Source organism: Neofelis nebulosa, chromosome 17 (assembly GCF_028018385.1).
Source record: "Neofelis nebulosa isolate mNeoNeb1 chromosome 17, mNeoNeb1.pri, whole genome shotgun sequence".
Lineage (NCBI taxonomy): Eukaryota > Metazoa > Chordata > Mammalia > Carnivora > Felidae > Neofelis > Neofelis nebulosa.
In genome coordinates this window covers 43,974,188-43,995,148 of record NC_080798.1, presented here as the reverse complement: position 1 = coordinate 43,995,148, position 20,961 = coordinate 43,974,188, and the positions used below count along the sequence as shown (strand labels likewise).

Here is a 20,961-nt window from a genome sequence, read left to right as displayed (position 1 = left end):
TGGAGCCTATTTCAGATTCTGTGTCTCCCTCTCTCTCTGCCCCTCCCCTGCTCATGCTCTGACTCTCTGTGTCTCAAAAATAAATAAAAACATTTAAAAAAAATTTTTTTTTCATGGGTGCCTGGGTGGCTCAGTCGGTTGGGCGTCCGACTTCAGCTCAGGTCATGATCTCACAGTTGGTGGGTTTGAGCCCCATGCCAGGCTCTGTGCTGACAGGTCGGAGCTTGGAGCCTGCTTCGGATTCTGTGCCTCCCTCTCTCTCTGCCCCTCCTCTGCTCACTCTGTCTCTCAAAAATAAATAAAAATGTTGAAAAAAAATTTTAAAAATCTTTTTCATAATGTTTATTTTTGAGAAAAAGAGAGTGAGCACGAGCAGGCAGAGAGAGAGGAAGACACAGAAACTGAAGCAGACTCCAGGCTCTGAGCAGTCAGCACAGAGCCCAACTCAGGGTTCAAACTCATGAGCCGTGAGATCATGACCTGAGTCGAAGTTGGATATTTAAACAAACTGAGCCACCCAGGCACCCCTCAGAAGCTTTCAGAGTCTTCAAAGAAAGGAGCTGCATGATAGTGAGGGAGAGTTGTGTTCCTGGTGGGTTGCTGAGGTAGAGTGGCCTGAGGCCCAGCCCCCTCCCTCATGCAGACTTCACTTATATGGATTCTTTCCAAATGGAGTCCCAGAAGAATTATTAGGAATGCACACATGGGTCTACAGGGGAGGCTCAAGGGTAAAGGATCCAGGTTTCCTCTGGCACATGGATAAAATGTCCTGCTTTATTTTCATTCCAAACTGTCTCACGTCAAAACTTAAGAGTACTTGATTGACCAGAGATGAGCAGACTTATACACTTGACTGACAACCAAGTTTACTCAGCACCCAAGCCATAGAATTTTTTTAAAGTTTATTTACTTATTTTGAAAGAGAAAGAGAGGTGGAGAAAGAAGGAGAAAGAGAGAATCCCAAGCAGGCTCTGCACTGTCAGCACAGAGCCTGATGCTGGCTTTGATTTCATGAACTGTGAGATTATGACCTGAACTGAAATCAAGAGTCAGATGCTTAACCAACTGAGGCACCTAGGCACCCCCAAGCCATAGAATTCTTACAGATGGGCTTCTCTGCTTTGATTTAATAAATTCAGTTAAACACTTGCTTTCTACTCAAACCAGATTAAATTCATAAGTACTAGTGTACAAGCCTGAATATGGTTCGATTTATAAAGTAGTTTTGGGGTGCCTGGGTGGGTCAGTTGAGCCTCCAACTTCAGCTCAGGTCATTATCTCATGGTTCATGGGTTCAGGCCTTGCATCAGGCTCATTGCTGTCAGCATGGACCTTGCTTTGGATCCTCAGTACCCTTCTCTCTCTGCCCTTCCCTAGCTCACGTTCTCTCTCTCAAAAATAAATTAAATAAATAAATAAAAAGCAGAGTCTTGGGGCCCTGGGTGGCTCAGTCAGTTAAGCATCTGACTCTTGATGTTGGCTCAGGTCATGATCTCACAGTTCCTGGGATCGGGCTCTGCCCTGACAGTGTAGAGCCTGCTTGGGATTCTCTCTCCCTCTCAGCCCCTCCCCCACTTACACAAGTTCTCACTCTTTCTCTTAAAATAAATAAATAAACTTAAAAAAAATTTTTTTTAATAAAAAGCAGAGTCTTGCAGTCAAAGTGTAGCTCCAAAGATAATGAGTGGACCTACCAAGATGCCCATGTATACCCCATCCTCTGTAGCACATGCAAATCCAGCCACTGCATGCAAATACCAGACTTGGGTATAAAAACAATGACACATTTCAATCAACACTCACCCTCTAGATTCTCCAGAAAGGAGCTGGACATGAGAGCTCACTGTGGTTAGGCCATTTCTCTGCTGAACCTGATGGCTGGTGTTCCAAGTCAGACATAAACTGGTCTGTGTCAAAGAAGACAACATCACTACTGAATGGAACAAACCAGAAAGTAACTTAATCTACTACATGCCCAGCCTGTTTTTTCTATAATAGAGGAATTTAATCATCCTTTGTCTGTCAATCACTACATAAAATGGCTCACCAAATTACATTAGATAATATGAATATTAGAGTCTAGAGAATTTAGGTAATGGCTGATTGATTTCCTAAAATTAAAAGGGCAATAATTTTAAAGGTCATGATGATGGTTTCAGCAATTTTATTTTATTTTTATTTATTTATTTTTTAAGCAAACTCTACCTCCAACATGGGGCTCGAAATCATGACCCCAAGATGAAGAGTCACATACTCTACTGAATGAGTAAGCCAGGTGCCCCATTTTCTGCAATTTTATATGACATATTTAGTTTTAAACAAAATAGTTTATATTATATTGGATATTATTAGTTCCCAAATACTTGCCCAAGGCTACATCAAAATTATCACTTAATAAAAACAGAAACTCCTGGGTTCCACTTTAGGCCACGGAATCAAAATGTGTAAGGGCAGAAGCCCTGAAAACTTCACGCACAGGTAAATTTAGGGGTCATGGAGGAATATTTTTTAAACTAAAGTGCACATTTATTTGCAAGATTATGAAATCAATTCAGCAAGTTGAGATCAGTATCTTTTTAAAAAGAAATAGAACAAAACAGAACATAGTAGGCTGCATCTTCTTTAATAAGAGTTAAGAACTGGCCTTTGAGGGGCACCTGGGTGGTTCAGTTGGTTAAGCATCAAACTTTGGCTCAGGTCATGATCTCATGGCTTGTGGGTTTGAGCCCCACGCTGGGCTCTGTGCTAACAGCCTGGAGCCTGCTTCAGATTCTGTCTCCCTCCCTCTGTCTCTCCCCTGCTTGTGCTCTGTCCCTCTCTCTCTCTCTCTCAAAAATAAATAAACATTAAAAAGAATTAAAAAAAATAACTGGCCTTTGAGACTTTCATGTTAGTTGTATATATATTTTTGTTATGTACTAGGTCATGCTATAAAACTTACTTTTTTAATGTTTATTTTTGAGAGAGAGAGCATGAGCAGGGGAAGGGCAGAGAGAGAGTGGACAGAGGATCTGAAGTGGGCTCTGCTCTGACAGCACCAAGCCTGACGTGGGGCATGATCTCTAACTCATGAATTGTGAGATCATGACCTGAGCTGAAGTCAGACACTCAAATAACTGAGCCACCCAGGTGCCCCAAACTTACTTCTTATTGTAGGAAGCTATCCAAAATGTTTAAAAGTCACTGTAGTCAAGAAGAGTCACCACTGGTCAGTTTTGTGATAATGGCTGACACATTCAGATGGCCAGTTAGAGAGCCCCAACACAAGGGATGCAAAGCCTCTTCCTTTGGCCTCTAAGGATTTATTTTTAGCCTTTGTTTGCTCAACCTCAAGCAAAAGCACCTAACCTTTTAGACTCTAGAAGAATGCTTATTTTATCTTAGCAGAGGATAATCTGTATATAGTCTCTGTGAATAATAATCAATACCCTTGTCTTAGGTTGATAAAGGAGGTAAAATAAAGGAGGAGGGAATCTGTGCAAAATGCAGCCTTAATTAAGAAGTCAAGGGGCGCCTGGGTGGCGCAGTCGGTTAAGCGTCCGACTTCAGCCAGGTCACGATCTCGCGGTCCGTGAGTTCGAGCCCCGCGTCAGGCTCTGGGCTGATGGCTCGGAGCCTGGAGCCTGTTTCCGGTTCTGTGTCTCCCTCTCTCTCTGCCCCTCCCCCGTTCATGCTATGTCTCTCTCTGTCCCAAAAATAAATAAAAAACGTTGAAAAAAAAATTTTTTAAAAAAAAAGAAGTCAAAACAAAACACAAAAGCCAGAAATTCTTCGTGTTTACAGGCAAAACTTTCCTAAGCTTATTACTAAACTTGAGATCATTCACCAAGTTTTCAAAGGGGATTTAAGGATTACAGTATATGTGAAATATTTTATTTATTTTTTAAAATGTTTATTTTTGAGAGAGAGAGAGAGCGAGAGAGAGCAAGAGCGTGCGCACGCAGGGAAGAGGCAGAAAGGGAGTTGGAGGATCCGAAGCAGCTCTGTGCTGGCAGCAGAGAGTGATGCAGGGCTCAAACTTACAAACTGTGAGATCATGACCTGAGCCAAAGTCCACCCAAGCGCCCCATGTGAAGTATTTTAGAGACTGAATATGTATAGTCAAAAGTCTCCTTTCTGTGGATGCCCAATCTCCACAACTGAATCCTCCAAAACAGACATGAAGGTATAGACCATTTGATTCAAGGTACAGTAGCACATAAACAAGAAGAAAGAAGCCCAGGAACAAAGCTAAGAGGCCAACAGATCCTAGTGACTTCTATGAGTTGGTTTATGCAATGGTAGTTTCATACTGTGCTTATGGAAAGCTGTCCTTAAGACAGCTTTCTATTTCTTGAAACATTGTTGACAGATTCAAAAAATATCTGATTCGTTTTTTCCTATCACAAAAACTTTGACAAAACTCTTGAAGAAGAATTAGCATCAATCCTCTCTTAAACTCTTCCAAAATATTAAAGAAGAGGGAATACTTCCTACTCATTCCAAGGTCAATATTACTGATGCCAAAGCTAGACAAAGACACTACAAGAAAAGAAAACTACACAATACACCCTATGAATACAGATGCAAAACTCCTCAACAAATACTAACAAACCGAATTCAGTAGTATATTAAAAGTACTATAGCAAAAATGAACTATTGGGACCTTATCAAAATAAAAAGCTTCTGCACAGCAAAGGAAACAATCAGCAAAACTAAAAGGCAACCAACAGAATGGGAGAAGATACGTGCAAACGACCTATCAGATAAAGGGTTAGTATCCAAAATCTATAAAGAACTTATCAAATTCAACGCCCACAAAACAAATAATCCAGTGAAGAAATGGGCGAAAGACATGAATAGACACTTTTCCAAAAAAAAATCCAGATGGCCAACCAACACATGAAAAAATGCTCAACATCACTCATCATCAGGGAAATACAAATCGAAACCACAATGAAATACCACCTCACACCTGTCAGAAAAGCTAACATTAACAACTCAGTCAACAACAGATGTTGGCGAGGATGCGGAGAAAGAGGATCTCTTGCATTCCTGGTGGGAATACAAGCTGGTATAGCCACTCTGGAAAACAGTATGGAGGTTCCTCAAAAAATTAAAAATAGAACTACCCTACGACCCAGCAACTGCACTACTAAGTATTTATCCAAGGGATACAGGTATGCTGTTTCCAAGGGACACATGCACCCCAATGTTAATAGCAGCACTATCAACAATAGCCAAAGTACGGAAGGAGCCCAAATGTCCCATCAATGGATGAATGGATAAAGAAGATGTGGTATATATACAATGGAGTATTACTCAGCTATCAAAAAGAATGAAATCTTGCCGTTTGCAACTACGTGGATGGAACTAGAGGGTCTTATGCTAAGCAAAATTAGTCAGTCAGAGAAAGACAAATATCCTACCACTTCATTCATATGAGGACTTTAAGACACAGAACAGATGAACATAAGGGAAGGGAAGCAAAAATAATATAAAAACAGGGAGGGGACAAAACAGAAGAGACTCTTAAATATGGAGAACAAACAGAGGGTTACTAGAGGAGTTGTGGGAGGGGGGATGGGCAAGGGGCATTAAGGAATCTACTCCTGAAATCCTTGCTAAACTATATACTAACTAATCTGGATATACATTAAAAAAAATAAAATTAAAAAAAAGTACTATACATCAAGGCCAAGTGAGATTTATTCCCAGAATGCAAAGATGGTTCAGGATATGCAAGGCAACAAATGTAATTTACTACATATTATTAGAATGAAGGATAAAACATTACAGATGATCTCAATTGACACAGAAGAAGCATCTGACAAAATTCAATTCACTTTCAAGATAAAAAAACACCCAATAAACTAGGACTAGAAGGGAATTTCCTCCACATGATAAAAAGGCCATACATGACACATCATACTCAGTGGTGAAAGACTGAAAGTTTGTTCCCTGAGATTAAGAACATGATAAGGATGTCCACTTTTGCCACTTCAATTCAAAACAATACTAGAATTTCCAGCTAGAGCAATTAGGCTAAAGAAATTTTTTAAAGGCATACAAATTGGAAAGGAAGAGGTAAAATTATCTCTGTTCACAAATGACATGATCTTACACATAGAAAGCTTGAAAGAATCAACACATAACAAATATTAGCATTAATAAACTAAGTCAGTAGTTATAGGATATAAAATCAACAGACAATATTGAGTTGTATTCTATACACTTTCAATGAACAACCAAGAAGGAAATTTAAAAATCAATTCCATTTACAATAACATCAAAAAGAATAAAATATTTAGGAATTAGACAAGAAGGAATAGGATTTGTACACTGAAAACTAAACATTTCAAAACTTACTACAAAGGTACAGTAATCAAAACAACATGATACTGGCATAAGGACATATGTACACACCAAAGGAACAGAGAGGCCAGAAACAAATCCTCACAATATATGCTCAATTCATTTTCAAACATTCAACGGGGAAAAGGCAGTCTTTTTAAAACACAATACATGTTTCCACTGGATATCCACATGTAAAAGAATGGAAGCTGGACTCCTATTTCACTCCATATACAAAGTTAACTCAAAATAGATCAGAGACTTAAGAGCTAATATTATAAAACTCTTGGGGCATCTGGGTGGCTCAGCTGGTTGAGGGTCTGACTTGATCTCAGCTCAAGTCATGATCTCATGGTTCATGAGATTGAGCCCCACCTTGGCTTCTCCACTGACAGTGTGGAGCATGCTTGAAATTCTCTCTCCTTCTCTCTCTCTCTCTCTCTCTGCCCCTCCCCTGCTCACATGCTGTCTCTCAAACATTAAAAAATTTTTTAAACATTGCATCTGGATCATTAAAATAATAAATAATAAAATAAATAATAAAATAAATAATAATAATAAATTTAAAAATAATAATAAAATAATAAAAACAATAAATAATTATAATTATTAAAATAATAATTTTTTAAAAATAATAATAAAATTATAAAACTCTTAGAAGAAGAAAACATGGGGTAAATAAATCTTCATGACCCTGGAGATTTAAATAGAACTCTAAAAGCACTGGCAATAAAAGAAAACATAGATTACAAGGACTTGATCAAAATTAAAAACCTCAAAGGACACTATCATGAGTGGAGAGAGGGGCACTTAGTTGGCTTAGTCAGTAGAGCACAGTGTGGCTCTTGATCTCTGGGTTGTGAGTTCAAGCCCCAAACTAGGTGTAGAGATTAAAAATTAAACCAAAAAAATCTTAAAAAAAATAAAAAGAGAGTGAAGAGAGAGCACAAAGAGTGGGAGAAAATTTTTGTAAATAATACGTCAAGTAAGAGATGAGTATCCAAAATGTATCAAGAACTCCTACAACTCAACAACAAAAAAGCAATGAGAAAATGAGATTTGACTGTTTTCCCAGAGAAGAAATAGAAATGGTTAAACAAGAAAAGACCATGAGAAGAAAAAAAAAAGAAAACAGAAAGAAAGAAAGAAAAGCTTATGAAAAGGTGCCTAGCATCATTAGTTACTAGGGAAATGCAAATCAAAATCAGAAAGAGATACCACTTAATATCCATTCAGTATGGCTATTATTATTTTAAAATGGAAATTAATAAGTGCTGGCAAGGATGTAGAGCAATTCGAACCCTCAATACAATGTAAATGTAAAATGGTGCAACCACTGTGGGAAAAACACCAATTCCTCAAAAAGTTGAACAAAGAATTTCCATATAACCCAACAATTCCACTCGTAAGTACCCAAAAGAATTGAAAAGAGAGATTCAAAGAGATACTTGCACACCAATGTTCACAGCAGAGTTATTCACAACAGTCAAAAGGTAGAGACGAATGTCTTTCAACAGATGAGTGGATAAACAGTATGTGATTATACATAAAATGTTAATATTATTTATTCATAAAAAGGAAAGAAATTCTGATATATGCTTACAACATGGCTGAACTGTGGATACATTATGCCAAGTGAAATAAGCCAAACATTAAAAGGACAAAAGTTTCCTTTTGGAAACTATCAGTGGAAAATATGATTCCACTATTTACATGAGATACCTTGAGCAGGTAAAGTCATAGAAACAGAAAGTAGAAGTTACCACAGGCTGGAGGTGGGGAGAATGAGAGGTGGGGAGAACTGCTTAATGGGTACAGAATTGTTGTTTAGAGTGAGGCAAAAGTTCTCAAGATAGTGGTGACAGTTACATCATACTGTGAACGTACTTAATGGTACTGACCTGTACACTTAAAATGCTAAATTTTTGGTTATGTACATTTTACCACATTAAAAAAAATTTCAAACACCAATCTTGGGTTTTCTCATAGGAAAACACTATATGAAAAGACTGAATTAGGTTTTCACAGCTCTAACCATTAACTCAAAGCAAGACCTGACAGATGTTATAACTTCCTCTTATCATTTTAAAATCTGGAATACAGAATTTGTTCCTTTTTATCTCAAAGTTTTAACAAGTTAACTATTTACAAATCCTGGGGTGCCTGGGTTAAGCATCTGACTTCAGCTCAGGTTATGATCTCACAGTTCGTGAGTTCAAGTCGCACATCGGGTTCTCTGATGTGAGTGGACAGCCTGCATCGGATCCTCTGTCTTCCTTGCTCTCTGCTTCTCCCCTGCTCACGTGCACTCTCTCTCTCAAAAATAAATAAACATTAAATAAATAAATATTTACAAATCCTGAAATATGTTTGTGGAAAGATGAGCAAAATTTCCTACTTGTCCAAGCTGCCTCTCCAGTCACTTGACTAAGCTGCTTTCTTTACCCACCTAATCAATATATAGACATTTCTGGTTTATACAAACAAGGCCATGGCCTGGTGGGCATGTAAAAATAAAGGCTTTGGAACGCTAGTTTCATCCTTTACAGTAATGGTGACCCAAAGGAAGTCATTTAATCTCTGTGAATCTGTTTACTTATTTACTCAAAGAAGGTAGAATCTCCTGAAAGGTATGTGCAGTCACTCTACAACATTATAAAGAAACACAATTATAATATACTTAGATTGATAAAAGCAAGGCAAGTAACTTATCACTTAGTGACCTCATCTAGTGTCATGGCTTCAAATACCATCTGCATGCCCTCAACTCTCAAATTTGTATCTTTTTTTTTTTTTTTTTCAACGTTTTTTATTTATTTTTGGGACAGAGAGAGACAGAGCATGAACGGGGGAGGGGCAGAGAGAGAGGGAGACACAGAATTGGAAACAGGCTCCAGGCTCCGAGCCATCAGCCCAGAGCCTGACGCGGGGCTCGAACTCACGGACCGCGAGATCGTGACCTGGCTGAAGTCGGACGCTTAACCGACTGCACCACCCAGGCGCCCCTCAAATTTGTATCTTTAGTCTAAAACTCACTTCCAAACTCTAGACTCATTCATCCAACTGACTACTTGATTTCCCTACTTGAATGTTCAACAAGTATCTTAAATGCAACACAACCAAAACTGAACACCTGATCTTTCTCCAAAGCTTGCTTCATCTATAGCCTTCCCCATACCAGGTGATGGCAACTCCATCTTTCCAGTTTCTCAGAAACAAAACAAAACAAAACAAAACAAAACAACCCTTGGTATCATCTTTAACTTTTTCTCTCATACTTTATATGGAATCTGTCAGGAAATGCTATTGGCTTTGTCTTTAAAATACATCCAAAATCAGACCATTTGAAGGCCCCTTATTTCACCACCAGTCTAAAACATCATTTCTGGCCTAGATTACTACAATAGCATTTTACCTGGCCTCCTTGTTGCTGCCCTTGCTTCCCTACAGTCTTTTTTCTAACCAGGATCAATTTCTCAGACATTCCACCAAAATAAATTCCTGATCAATTAAAGATTTACAACATCATAGAAGCTATGGGAGACAAAACAAATGATTTATAAGTTATATAAATGCAAAAAAAATTCTTTATGTAAAGAATTCATGTTACCTTGGGGAAAAACTTTTGTCAACTCCTAGCTCAATGAGGGAAGGAACCTAAGACATAAAGAGCTTCTATATTCTATAAGTGAGTAAGAAAGGATTAATAATCAAATAGAAAAGTAAATAAATACTATCAGAGATCACAGATTTGTGACAAAGATTTTCTCTTAAGCACATGAGAAGGTACACAAATCTTACTCCTAAATGAAGTGTAAACTAAAATTATACTGAGAAGCAGGTACCAGGGTGGCTTAGTGGGGTAACATCCGACTCTCGATTTTGGCTCAGGCCACTATCTCACAGTTGGTGAGATCGAGCCCCACATCAGGCTCTGCACAGAGCCTGCTTAGGAGTCTAACTCTCCCTCGCTCTCTGCCCCTCCCCCACTTGTGCACACTTGTGTGCGCGCGCTCTCTCTTACTCAAAATAAACTAAAAAAAAATTGTATCAAGAAACTATTTTCCACTTATCCCACTGGCAAATAAGATGTCTGACAGCAGAATGTGCTGGTGAAGATACTCTCTTACAATGGCAGTGGCAATGTAAAAAAAATTTTTTTAAGTGACATGCCACATTTTTTTAAAAGTTTTATTTATTTGAGAGAGACAAAGACAGTGCAAGTAGGGAAGGAGCAGAAAGAGAGAGGGAAAGAGAATCCCAAGCAGGCTCCATGCTGCCAGCACAGAGCCTGACTCAGGGCTTGAACTCACAAAACTGTGAGATCATGACCTGAGCTGAAACCAAGAGTTGGACGCTTAACCAACTGAGCCACCTAGGTACCCTATAAATTGGTAAAATTTTTATGAAAGACAACCTGGCAATCTTTCTCAAAACACTTCTAGGAATTTATCATATATACAAACATACACAGATGTCTATAAAAAGGTAGGAAATGAAATCTGTAAAAAGTTATTTATTATACTTATTAAATAGATAAAACTACAGTTCTGAAAAATGTCCAAGAGTCAACATATAGGAAAAGCAAAATGCTGAACAATACACATACTATACTAGTAAAAATAAGGAAAAAATGAACACAATTGCTTACGAATGCATAAAATACCCCTTTGGTGACAGCCAAGCAATTGGTAACCCAACTGTCCATACAGAGGACAATTAGGTACCTAGGAGAGAGAATTTTCACTATGTACTTTGTTGTACCTTTAGCATTTTTTTTTTTTTTTGAGAGAGAGAGAGAGAGAGAGAGAGAGAGAGAGAGAGAGAGAGAGCGAGCGCCCAAGTGAGGAAGGGGCAGAGAGAGAGAGAGAGAGAGGAGAGAAATAGAAGCAGGGCTCACGGGCTCGTGTTCACATGATGTGGGACTTGAGCTCACCCGAAGCGGGGCTCATGCTCACCCAATGTGGGATTTGAACTCATGAACTGTGACATCGTGACCAGAGCCAAAGTCAGATGCTTAACGACTGAGCCACCCAGGCACCCTAAAACTCCCATTCTACATAAAACCATCTACAGATGCTTTTAAATACACAATATGATTATAAGGGACTTAATTTATTACGATTCTTATAGATGTAAAGCTAGATTGCCTGTACCCAACACTCTCAACCCTATCCTATCTTCCACCAGAACTTAAAGAGTTTCATACTTTTCTTCCTGACCAGATAGACAGGCTAACGGTAGGTAATGTAAAACAAAAAAAAAACAAAAAAAAACAAAAACCTTTTTAAAATCAGATATCTTCAGAGAAAAGCTGTTTGAGTATATTTAATCTATGTTTTATCAAAAGCTAAGATCCATGGCAAGAGGTTAACCCTGTCACACAAAGCCACAGAACTATCAATTCCCACCAAACCATAAAAAGCTGAACTGGTCAGCCTAAAATTATTTCTTTCACTTAAAATATTTTTCTCTTTGTGAATGATCCATCTCCAAAGGAACTCAAAAACAAGATATAAATTTTAAAACATAATACATTTTTAGACACTGGTTTTGTATCTTACACATGGAAGACACAAGGAAGTTACAATTTTTTGTTTTTGAATGTTTATTTATTTTTTATTTTTTTTAAAAAAAATTTTTTTTTCAACGTTTTTTATTTATTTTTGGGACAGAGAGAGACAGAGCATGAACGGGGGAGGGGCAGAGAGAGAGGGAGACACAGAATCGGAAACAGGCTCCAGGCTCCGAGCCATCGGCCCAGAGCCTGACGCGGGGCTTGAACTCACGGACCGCGAGATCGTGACCTGGCTGAAGTCGGACGCTTAACCGACTGCGCCACCCAGGCGCCCCTTGAATGTTTATTTTTGAGAGAAAGAGCGCATGTGCACAGGAGTGCAAGTGGGGGAGGGGCAGAGAGAGGGGGACAGAGGATCTGAAGCAGACTCTGTGCTGACAGCAACAAACCCCATGTGGGGCTTGAATTCACAAACCACAAGATCATGATTTGACCCAAAGTCAGACACTCAACTGATCAACTGACTGAGCCACCCAGGTGCCCCAAGAGTTACTATTTATTGTGTTTATAAAGGTGAGATTATAATCAATCATAGCTATTTCAGAAACCACTGAACATTTGAGACAATCTAAATTTCAGGCAGACTTGGATTCAAATGCCAGTCCCAGTGTTTGTGGCCATATAACACTGGGAAAATAGTTAAGCTTTCTGAGCCACATCTCTAAAAATAAAGCTAATAACTCACTTTTCATAAATTGTTGGGAAGAACTAATGAGCTACTACTATACTACCAAAGAGCTCAAAAAATGATTATCAAGAAATAGTAACCATAATTCATTTTTTAAAGTGTATTTATTTTTGGGGCGCCTGGGTGGCGCAGTCGGTTAAGCGTCCGACTTCAGCCAGGTCACAATCTCGCGGTCCGTGAGTTCGAGCCCCGCGTCAGGCTCTGGGCTGATGGCTCGGAGCCTGGAGCCTGTTTCCGATTCTGTGTCTCCCTCTCTCTCTGCCCCTCCCCCGTTCATGCTCTGTCTCTCTCTGTCCCAAAAATAAATAAAAAACGTTGAAAAAAAAATAAAAAAATAAAAAATAAAAAAAATAAAAATAAAGTGTATTTATTTTTGAAAAAGAACGAAAGCCCAAGTGGGGGAGGGACACAGAGAGAGGAGGACAGAGGATCTAATGCAGGCTCTGTGCTGACAGCAGAGAGCCTGATGCAGGGCTTGAACTCACGAACCAAGAAATCATGCCCTGAGCCAAAGTCAGATACTTAACTGACTGAGCCGCCCAGATGTCCCTCATTAATTATTTTTAAATATAGTTTTTTTTTTTAATGTTTATTCTTGAGACAGAGACAGAGTGTGAACAGGGGAGGGGCAAAGAGAGAGGGAGACACAGAATCTGAAACAGGCTCCAGGCTCTGAGCTGTCAGCACAGAGCCTGATGCGGGGCTCAAACTCACGAACTGTGAGATCATGACCTGAGCCGAAGTCAGATGCTTAACGGACTGAGCCACCCAGGCACCCCTAAATATAGTTCTTAAAGTTAACTCCTTTTGAAGGCTTTTTCATTTTTTATTTGAGAGAGAGAGAGAGAGAGAGAGAGAGAGAGAGAGAGAGAGAGAGCGCGCGCGCAGGGGAGAGGGGCAGAGGGAGGGGGATTGAGGGAGGGAGAGAGGGAGAGAGTGAGTCTTAAGCAGGCTCCACACTCAACACAGAGCCCCACTTGGGGCTAGATCCCATGACCCTGGGATAATGATATGAGCTGAAATCAAGAGTCAGGTGCTCAACTGACTGAGCCACCCAGGCAGGCACCCTTTTGAAGTCTTTTGATATGCTGTGATATATGCCAGTTATTTAGTGGTAGCCTATCTTGGGTTTTTCCTAGTTTATGTACAAATCTGTGTCAAGTTGATTCAAAGAAAAATTTTTGTTCGAATGGAGTAGTTAATTTGTGTCTATGGAGATTACAGACACACTTGACATAAGAAATAAACGATCTTTTCTGGGGCACCTGGGTGGCTCAGTCGGTTGAGCGTCCAACTTAGGCTAAGGTCATGATCTCACGGTTTGTGGGTTCGAGCCCTGCGTCAGACTCTGTGCTGACAGCTCGGAGCCTGGAACCTGCTTTGGATTCTGTGTCTCCTTCTCTCTCTGCCCCTCTTCCACTTATGCTCTGTCTCTGTCTCTCAAAAAAAAATAAATGTGAAAAAGAAATAAAAAATAAATAAATAAAAGATCTCAAATGCTTGCAGTTGCTTCATTGGTTCTGAAATTAAACTTTCTTATCATATGTCTAAGAGTTGCTATGTCTAAGGTCCTGAATCCCCATCATGGTCTGTTCTGTATGAGCCACTATCCAAAGCCTACCTGGGCATTATTTATGGAACTTTCCTACCTCTGGAATTATTCATCATAAATATGTTTGATGTTCAGGAGTACATGCATGCTTCCTAGACGAGGACTCATGAGTTATCCAGAGTCCCAGTTAAAGGAGAAGGTTCAGGGGCACCTGGGTGGCTTAGTCAGTTAAGCGTCCTACTTCGGCTCAGGTCATGATCTCGCAGTCTGTGAGTTCAAGCCCCGCATCGGGCTCTGTGCTGACAGCTCGGAGCCTGGAGCCTGCCCTGGATTCTGTGTCTCCCTCTCTCTCTGACCCTCCCCCGTTCATGCTCTGTCTCTGTCTCAAAAACAAATAAACGTTAAAAAAAAAGAATTAAAGGAGAAAGTTCAGTACATTCTACCTCCCTTTTACCTCAGTGCCCCAAAGTGATTAAATACCTCATTTGTGGCCCATTCTCACCATCAGCTATGTATGGCTTTATTTCATTTTACTTAAATACAATAAACAGCAGTGAAATTAATATCCAACAGGTAGAAAAGAACACTGACAATATTTACCTCTGCTCCTCATACCAGCCTCTTGCTTTCCCCATCCTTAATCTTGTGTTCATCATTCCCTTGCTACTCAAAAGTAGGCACTTCTGCTTACCACTTATATACTGAACTGCAGTATCTGAGGTCACGTCTGGAGTTCCTGTTTACAGTCAAGTTTGTAATTGCCCTACATTTAGGATCAGCAAGTTATTGCACAGAGCCTGCAAGTGTCAGTGTCAGTTTTCACCACAGCAGTAGGTCAGGCTATATTTAACATGGAGCCTCTTCTCTGCTGAAAAGCTGCAGCTGCAGCTCTCTTAGTTTGTGAACAAAGGAGGATGGGTGGGAATTCAGGGACTCTGTAACGGGATTCAGCTCAATCAGAAATTAAATGGGCCTGTATTTAAAGGTGAAAGACAGTCTAGTTTAACAATACTATAATCTTAATTAAAATGCTTAAAACACACCTGTGACAATTTCTATATTTCTGTACTGTTTTAATATGTATCATTTGGTCCAAAGACTGGGACATACACCCTATAATGCACAAGGAATTTTTAGGAAAAATAACAACTCCAGACATACAAACTGTAATATGTGAGTAAAAACTCACTGATAATTTTATAGATGTAAAGAGCACACTTTTTTTAAAATAGGAAATGTATTTTTTTTAATGTTTATTTTTGAGAGAGTGGGAGTGGGGGAAGGGTGGAGCGAGAACTCATGAACCATGAGAACATGACCTGAGCCAAAGTTGGATGCTCAACCGACTGAGCCACCCCGGCACACCAAGAGCAGAGTTTTCAAGCAGGGGCAATGGTACATTTAGGTAGCAAAGAAAAAAGAAATAGCAAGAGTTTTGAACAATGTTTGAATTCGTTGAGTAAGTACATGTTACAAACTTCCAAGAGGACTTCTTGAAAGAAAACATCACTTGGTAAAAATCAGTATTCTGTTGTTATTCCCCCGAAGATATGCTTTGAGGAGAGAGCCACTCTATGCTGAAATGGACTCTTCTAAGTATGGAATATGAGGGGCCAAAATCACTTCCATGAAAATGAAAAAGGATAATTGTAAAGTTTAGTCTTGGGTTCCAAAACCAACATATGCAAAAACCCAAGGGGTAGGGAGTGGGGGAGAGAAAGGATGTGATTTAGCATTACTTATGACTCACTAAATCAACAGTAAGATGGAGCTAAGAAAATCCCCTGACCTCAGGCCTTATTGATACAATAAAGACTTCTGAACAAGGAAGGTGATAGTCCCAATACACTCTGAGCTGGCTACAGTATGCTCCCCTCTGGATATTTCGTAACAAAAAGGAATTAAAACACCAGGGTTAAGCAGAGGGTGGTGATGGTGCGGGAAAGGTGAAGTTGCTGGAGTGTTTTTAAGATGGGGAAAGAGATCAGATTTCACAAATGTGAAGGGCTATTACAAGAAGGATTAGGTTTGTTTTGCATGATTCCAGAGGCATCAGAGCCCACATAAAATAAGGGTAGCCAGAACTCAAAAGGCCCAGAGATGTTCCAAAGAAGGTAAAAAGGAAGAGACGAACAGGAATACAGTATCACTAAAGATACCAGAGTATGAACCCTGGTGTCAGAGAGGAGGAGAAAGAACCGTAGTGTCAGAAAGTCTTTTAAAATTCTTTTATAGTGAGAATTTAAAACTACCCTGGTCCCTCTCATAAACAGAAACTCTATGCAGAAAATGGCTGTTTCTTTCACATATTTGGCTTGCTCTACAGCAGCAGTCTCAATTCACAGACGGATAACAAACATGAAAAACACCTAAAATACTGAAGCAGGAACCAGGAGACTTGGGTTTTAGTCATGTCTTTTTTTTTTTTTTTTTTTTAAGAGAGTGAGAGCGTGAGAGTGGGGACAAGGGACAGAGGGGGAGAGAGAGAGTCATAAGCAGGGTCCACATTCAGCACAAAGCCCAATGAGGCGCTCGAACCCACAACCCTGGGATCATGACCCGAGCTGAAATTGAGTCAGATGCTCAACCCAGAGTCACCCAGGTGCCCCGGTCTTTAGTCTTTATATGCTATTAACTGTGTGTTACCCTGAACGAAAACCTTAGGCTCTGTAAAACTCAGATTCTTCATCTATAAAATGAGAGAGCTGTATGAGAGGTATTTCTAGCTCTGTAAGTCTTCAATTTCTGAGCTTAGGGGCACTAATATCTTCTCTATTAAATGTCACTAAATTTATAATAAAAAATTAAGGTGTGAATGTCCACATTTCTAAAAGTCACAAGTAATGACTGAATGATTCTTGACTCCATCTTATTAAAAACTGCAAAATAGGGGTGCCTGGGTGGCTCACTCAGTTAAGTATCCAATTCTTGATTTCAGCTCAGGTCATGATCTCCCGGTTGGTGGGATCAAGCTGTGTCGGACTCTGTACTGACAGCATGGAGCCTGCTTAGGATTCTCTCTCTCCCTCTTTCTCTCTCAAAATAAACATTAAAAAAATCGTAAAATAAAAAGGATATTTTATCTTTAATCTTTTAAAATCTCTAACGGGATTTTTTTTTTAATGAGGGTTAAATAAATATAAAACAGAAATATGCTTAACACAAGTTATTAGGATTAGGGGCACCTGGGTAGCTCAGTGGGTTAACTACCCAACTCTTGTTGATTTCGGCTCAGGTCATGATCTCACAGTTCCTGAGTTCGGGCCCGGCATCAGGCTCTGTGCTGACAGTGCAGAACCTGTTTGAGATTCTCTTTCTCTCTCTCAAAAATAAGCAAACACTTTTTAAAAAGTTCTTAGGATTAGTATATTTAACTAGTATATTTAAGTATATTTAAACTAGTATATTTAAGTTTATTTAACTAGTATAATACAAATTAAGAAAAATTATTTGTGTCCTCTAGTTGTAGAGTAGAAATTAATATTTAACACAATATAGAAAAGTTAATATAAAATCTGAGCTTAGGCTAACTGCTAAGTTCACTTTAAGTGCTTCTAATCCTTTTTGGGATGTTTCATGGCTTCCTTTTAAAGGTAGCCAGAAAGGGGACATTAAAATGCTAGGAGTGCCAGGCCTATGAGATATGTTGTTGTTTTTCAATGACTTTATACTAAAACTTTGCAGAACTGTAGGGTTTTTTTAAAACATTAAAAAAAATTATTTTTATTTATTTTTGAGAGAGAGAGAGACAGACAGACAGAGTATGAGTGGGGGAGGAGCAGAGAGAGAGGGAGACACAGAATCCGAAGAAGGTTCCAGGCTCTGAGCTGTCAACACAGAGCCCGACGCGGGGCTTGAATTCATGAACCGTGAGATCATGACCTGAGCCAAAGTTGGACACTCGACTGGCTGAGCCACCCAGGTACCCTTGTAGGACTTTTTAAGTACCTAGAATTTTACCTTCAAAGGCAAATCAAAATAACATTATCAATGAGTTAGTTGGCAAATCTCTTACATCTAACAATTCAAGGTGCCCAGGACTGCATTTTCGTCCCTGCCCCCTTTAATTATTGCTAGCACCACTGAGGTTCTGTCAAGTCTCATGATAGGTGGCAAAGAATTCAACAGCCAGTCTTCATCCTCTGTAGGGCTACAATTTGGGAACTTTACTTGATTGTGTGGCTTATACAATGAATGGAGCAAAAATGAAGGGTTTTTTTAATACGTGCCCTCATAGGCCTCATCAGCAACACATTTTCACATATTCAAAAGGTGAAATAAAATTTTAACAAAACCTTTCTAGAAGGTTCCAATTTGTTGCCCCCAAAATATCACTCCATCTGTGATAGAGCAAGTTCCACCACCTTTGTCCTTTTTTGGTTCATTCAGAAAGAAAATGAGCTAGAATACACTTTGAGATGTGTTCAATGAATCTCGTGTCTTCAGTTCCATCACAAATGGGTGGTAGGTTATCATTCAAGGTCTCAACCCTTGTTTCAGGGATTAAAATTCTAAACATACACCCTAAAAGCATGATGAATAGTCTAAAACTGCTGCAAGAATGAATAGGTAACATTTCTAAAAGCCTATGTTCAATTGAAAATCTTTTACTTATTTCACACCTGTTTTGCATCAAAGTAGAAGCCTCCTCTCTACCTGGTGCTCTAAAGTATGACACTTATGCCAGCTGTGCAGAAAAAGCACAGCAAGACACTTATACAAGAGCCATCAAGTACTCCCAATACAAACGTGACAGATCAGGTACAGTTGTGAATATGTGTTCATGTAGTGAAGTTCTGCACACATGTTCCTCTAGGAATTAAAAAAAGCTTGAGGGACCTTCTTTAGTAGAGTTCTAACCACCATGGCCTGCTGTTGCTGGAAGGCAGCTATAGTGCTGCAAGAAAAAGACCAGAATGAAAAGATCTGATTCCAGTCTTAGCTCCTACTTAACAGACGTGTGACCTTTAGAAAGCTCAATTCTTTAAATCATCACTATCTAGGTCAGAGACAGGATTAATAAGGATCAAATGAAATAATGAATAGGAAAATACTATTCAAATTGTAGATGATACTGGAGTTTACACATATACAGTTGACTCTTGAATAACATGGGTTTGAATCATAAGAGTCCACTTACATGTGGATTTTTCACAGCACAGAACTAAATGTATTTTCTCTTCCTTATGATTATTTTTTCTTTTTAAAATTTTTTAAATGTTTACTTATTTTTGAGAGAAAGACAGAGTGTGAGCCAGGGAGAGGCAGAGGGAGAGAGGGATACAGAATCCATAGCAGGGTCCAGGCTCTGAGCTGTCAGCACAGAGCCTGATATGGGGCTCGAACTCACGAACTGTGAGATCATGACCAGAGCCAAAGTCGGATGCCCAACGGACTGAGCCACCCAGGTGCCCCTCTTCCTTATGATTTTCTTAGTAACACTTTCTTTTCTCTAGCTTACTTTACCATAAGAATATAAAATATATATAACATACCAATATGTGTTAACTGTTTATGTTATCAGTAAGGCTTTCAATCAACTTTCAATCAATAGTACACTATTACTAGTTAAGTTTTTGGGGAATTGACAGTTATATGTGGATATTTTGACTGAGTGAGGGTAGGTGCCCCTAACCCCCAAGTTGTTCAAGCGTCAACTGTATCTTGTATTTACACACAAATTACCTGGCACATCCCCTTGTGGCTTTGAAAGCCATCTTTTACTATGCCATTTACCCACTGATAATCATGCTTTCCCAGACACAGCTGTTTCTGCTTATGTTGTCTGATTTGCCCTCTGATACTCATTTACTGAAAACATATACTCAATCCTCTAAGACTTGGCTCAAATGTCATCTCCTCAGGGAACCTTTGCTGAATCCTTCTTCTTCCTCTAAGCCTGATGTGGGGCTCAAACTCACAACCGCAAGATCAAGAGTCACATGCTCTACTGACTGAACCAGCCAATCGCCCCATTGCTGAACCTTTCTTAAGGAATCTGTCACATCTCTCAGATGATCTCCTAATATGCTTTTTTTAGATCTTGGTTATAAGTGTCCCAGACCCACTGTGCTATAAAGTCAGCTATGTACTGATCTGGTGGAAGCCCTGGGAGTGGGGATGCCACATTTTATTTACCTTCCTTTCCCCTTATGTTTGGAATCTGGGATGTAACACCAGCTTTGCAACTAAGCAGTAAACTCAGTTCCTCCACATGTATAAAAGAGATGGCTAACAAAGAATTACTTTTCTATACAAAAAAGTACAGATTCAGAGAGAGAATTAAATTTCTATATCGATGTTTTTAGAATTGTTAGAATTTTCATGATGAACAACAGTTACAGGTAGCTTTCACTAAATTCCTATTTAGGCAAAACTTCACTACCACATAAATGATACAGCCAAGAATAAACTCTAAGTCATTACATGAAAATCCTATCTTGGGGAATTTTCAATTATTGAAATAATTAATATTCTAGAGTTTGTTCTCTAATTTAAAAAGAGGTCTGTATACCAACTTGCTACATTTATATAAATAGCTTCTTTTTATCCTGGTGCCAACAGCTGTACCAGCTACAGCCAACCAATCTGGTCTTGCACCATCACCACTATCTGACTCAGCAAGCTGGCAGAGCCAGAGAGCAACAAGTTCTTTACTTGTGTGAGTCTCAAGGACAGGAACTCTATCTAAACATATTCCTAGTATTCCCAGCATCTAAATCGGTGCCTTCCAAATAGATAGCATGTAGCAATATTTACTGAATTCCATTTTCCAGACACTGTGACCAACTGTATGTTCTAAAAGAAGAG

General features: G+C 39.2%; 1 protein-coding gene across 6 annotated transcripts in view; it reads right to left on the bottom strand.

Annotated features, from left to right (window-relative positions):
- NFATC3 (nuclear factor of activated T cells 3) overlaps positions 1-20,961 on the bottom strand; it is a 140,202-nt gene that overhangs the window by 11,556 nt on the left and 107,685 nt on the right. Inside the window, exon 10 of one of the 6 annotated variants that reach the window (XM_058706185.1) lies at positions 1,804-1,933. The exons of 4 other annotated variants lie outside the window; for them this stretch is intronic. In XM_058706185.1, coding sequence (XP_058562168.1) covers positions 1,804-1,933 — 130 coding nt within the window. The remainder of the gene's footprint in view (positions 1-1,803; positions 1,934-20,961) is intronic. One more of the 6 variants, XM_058706181.1, reaches the window with a different exon arrangement.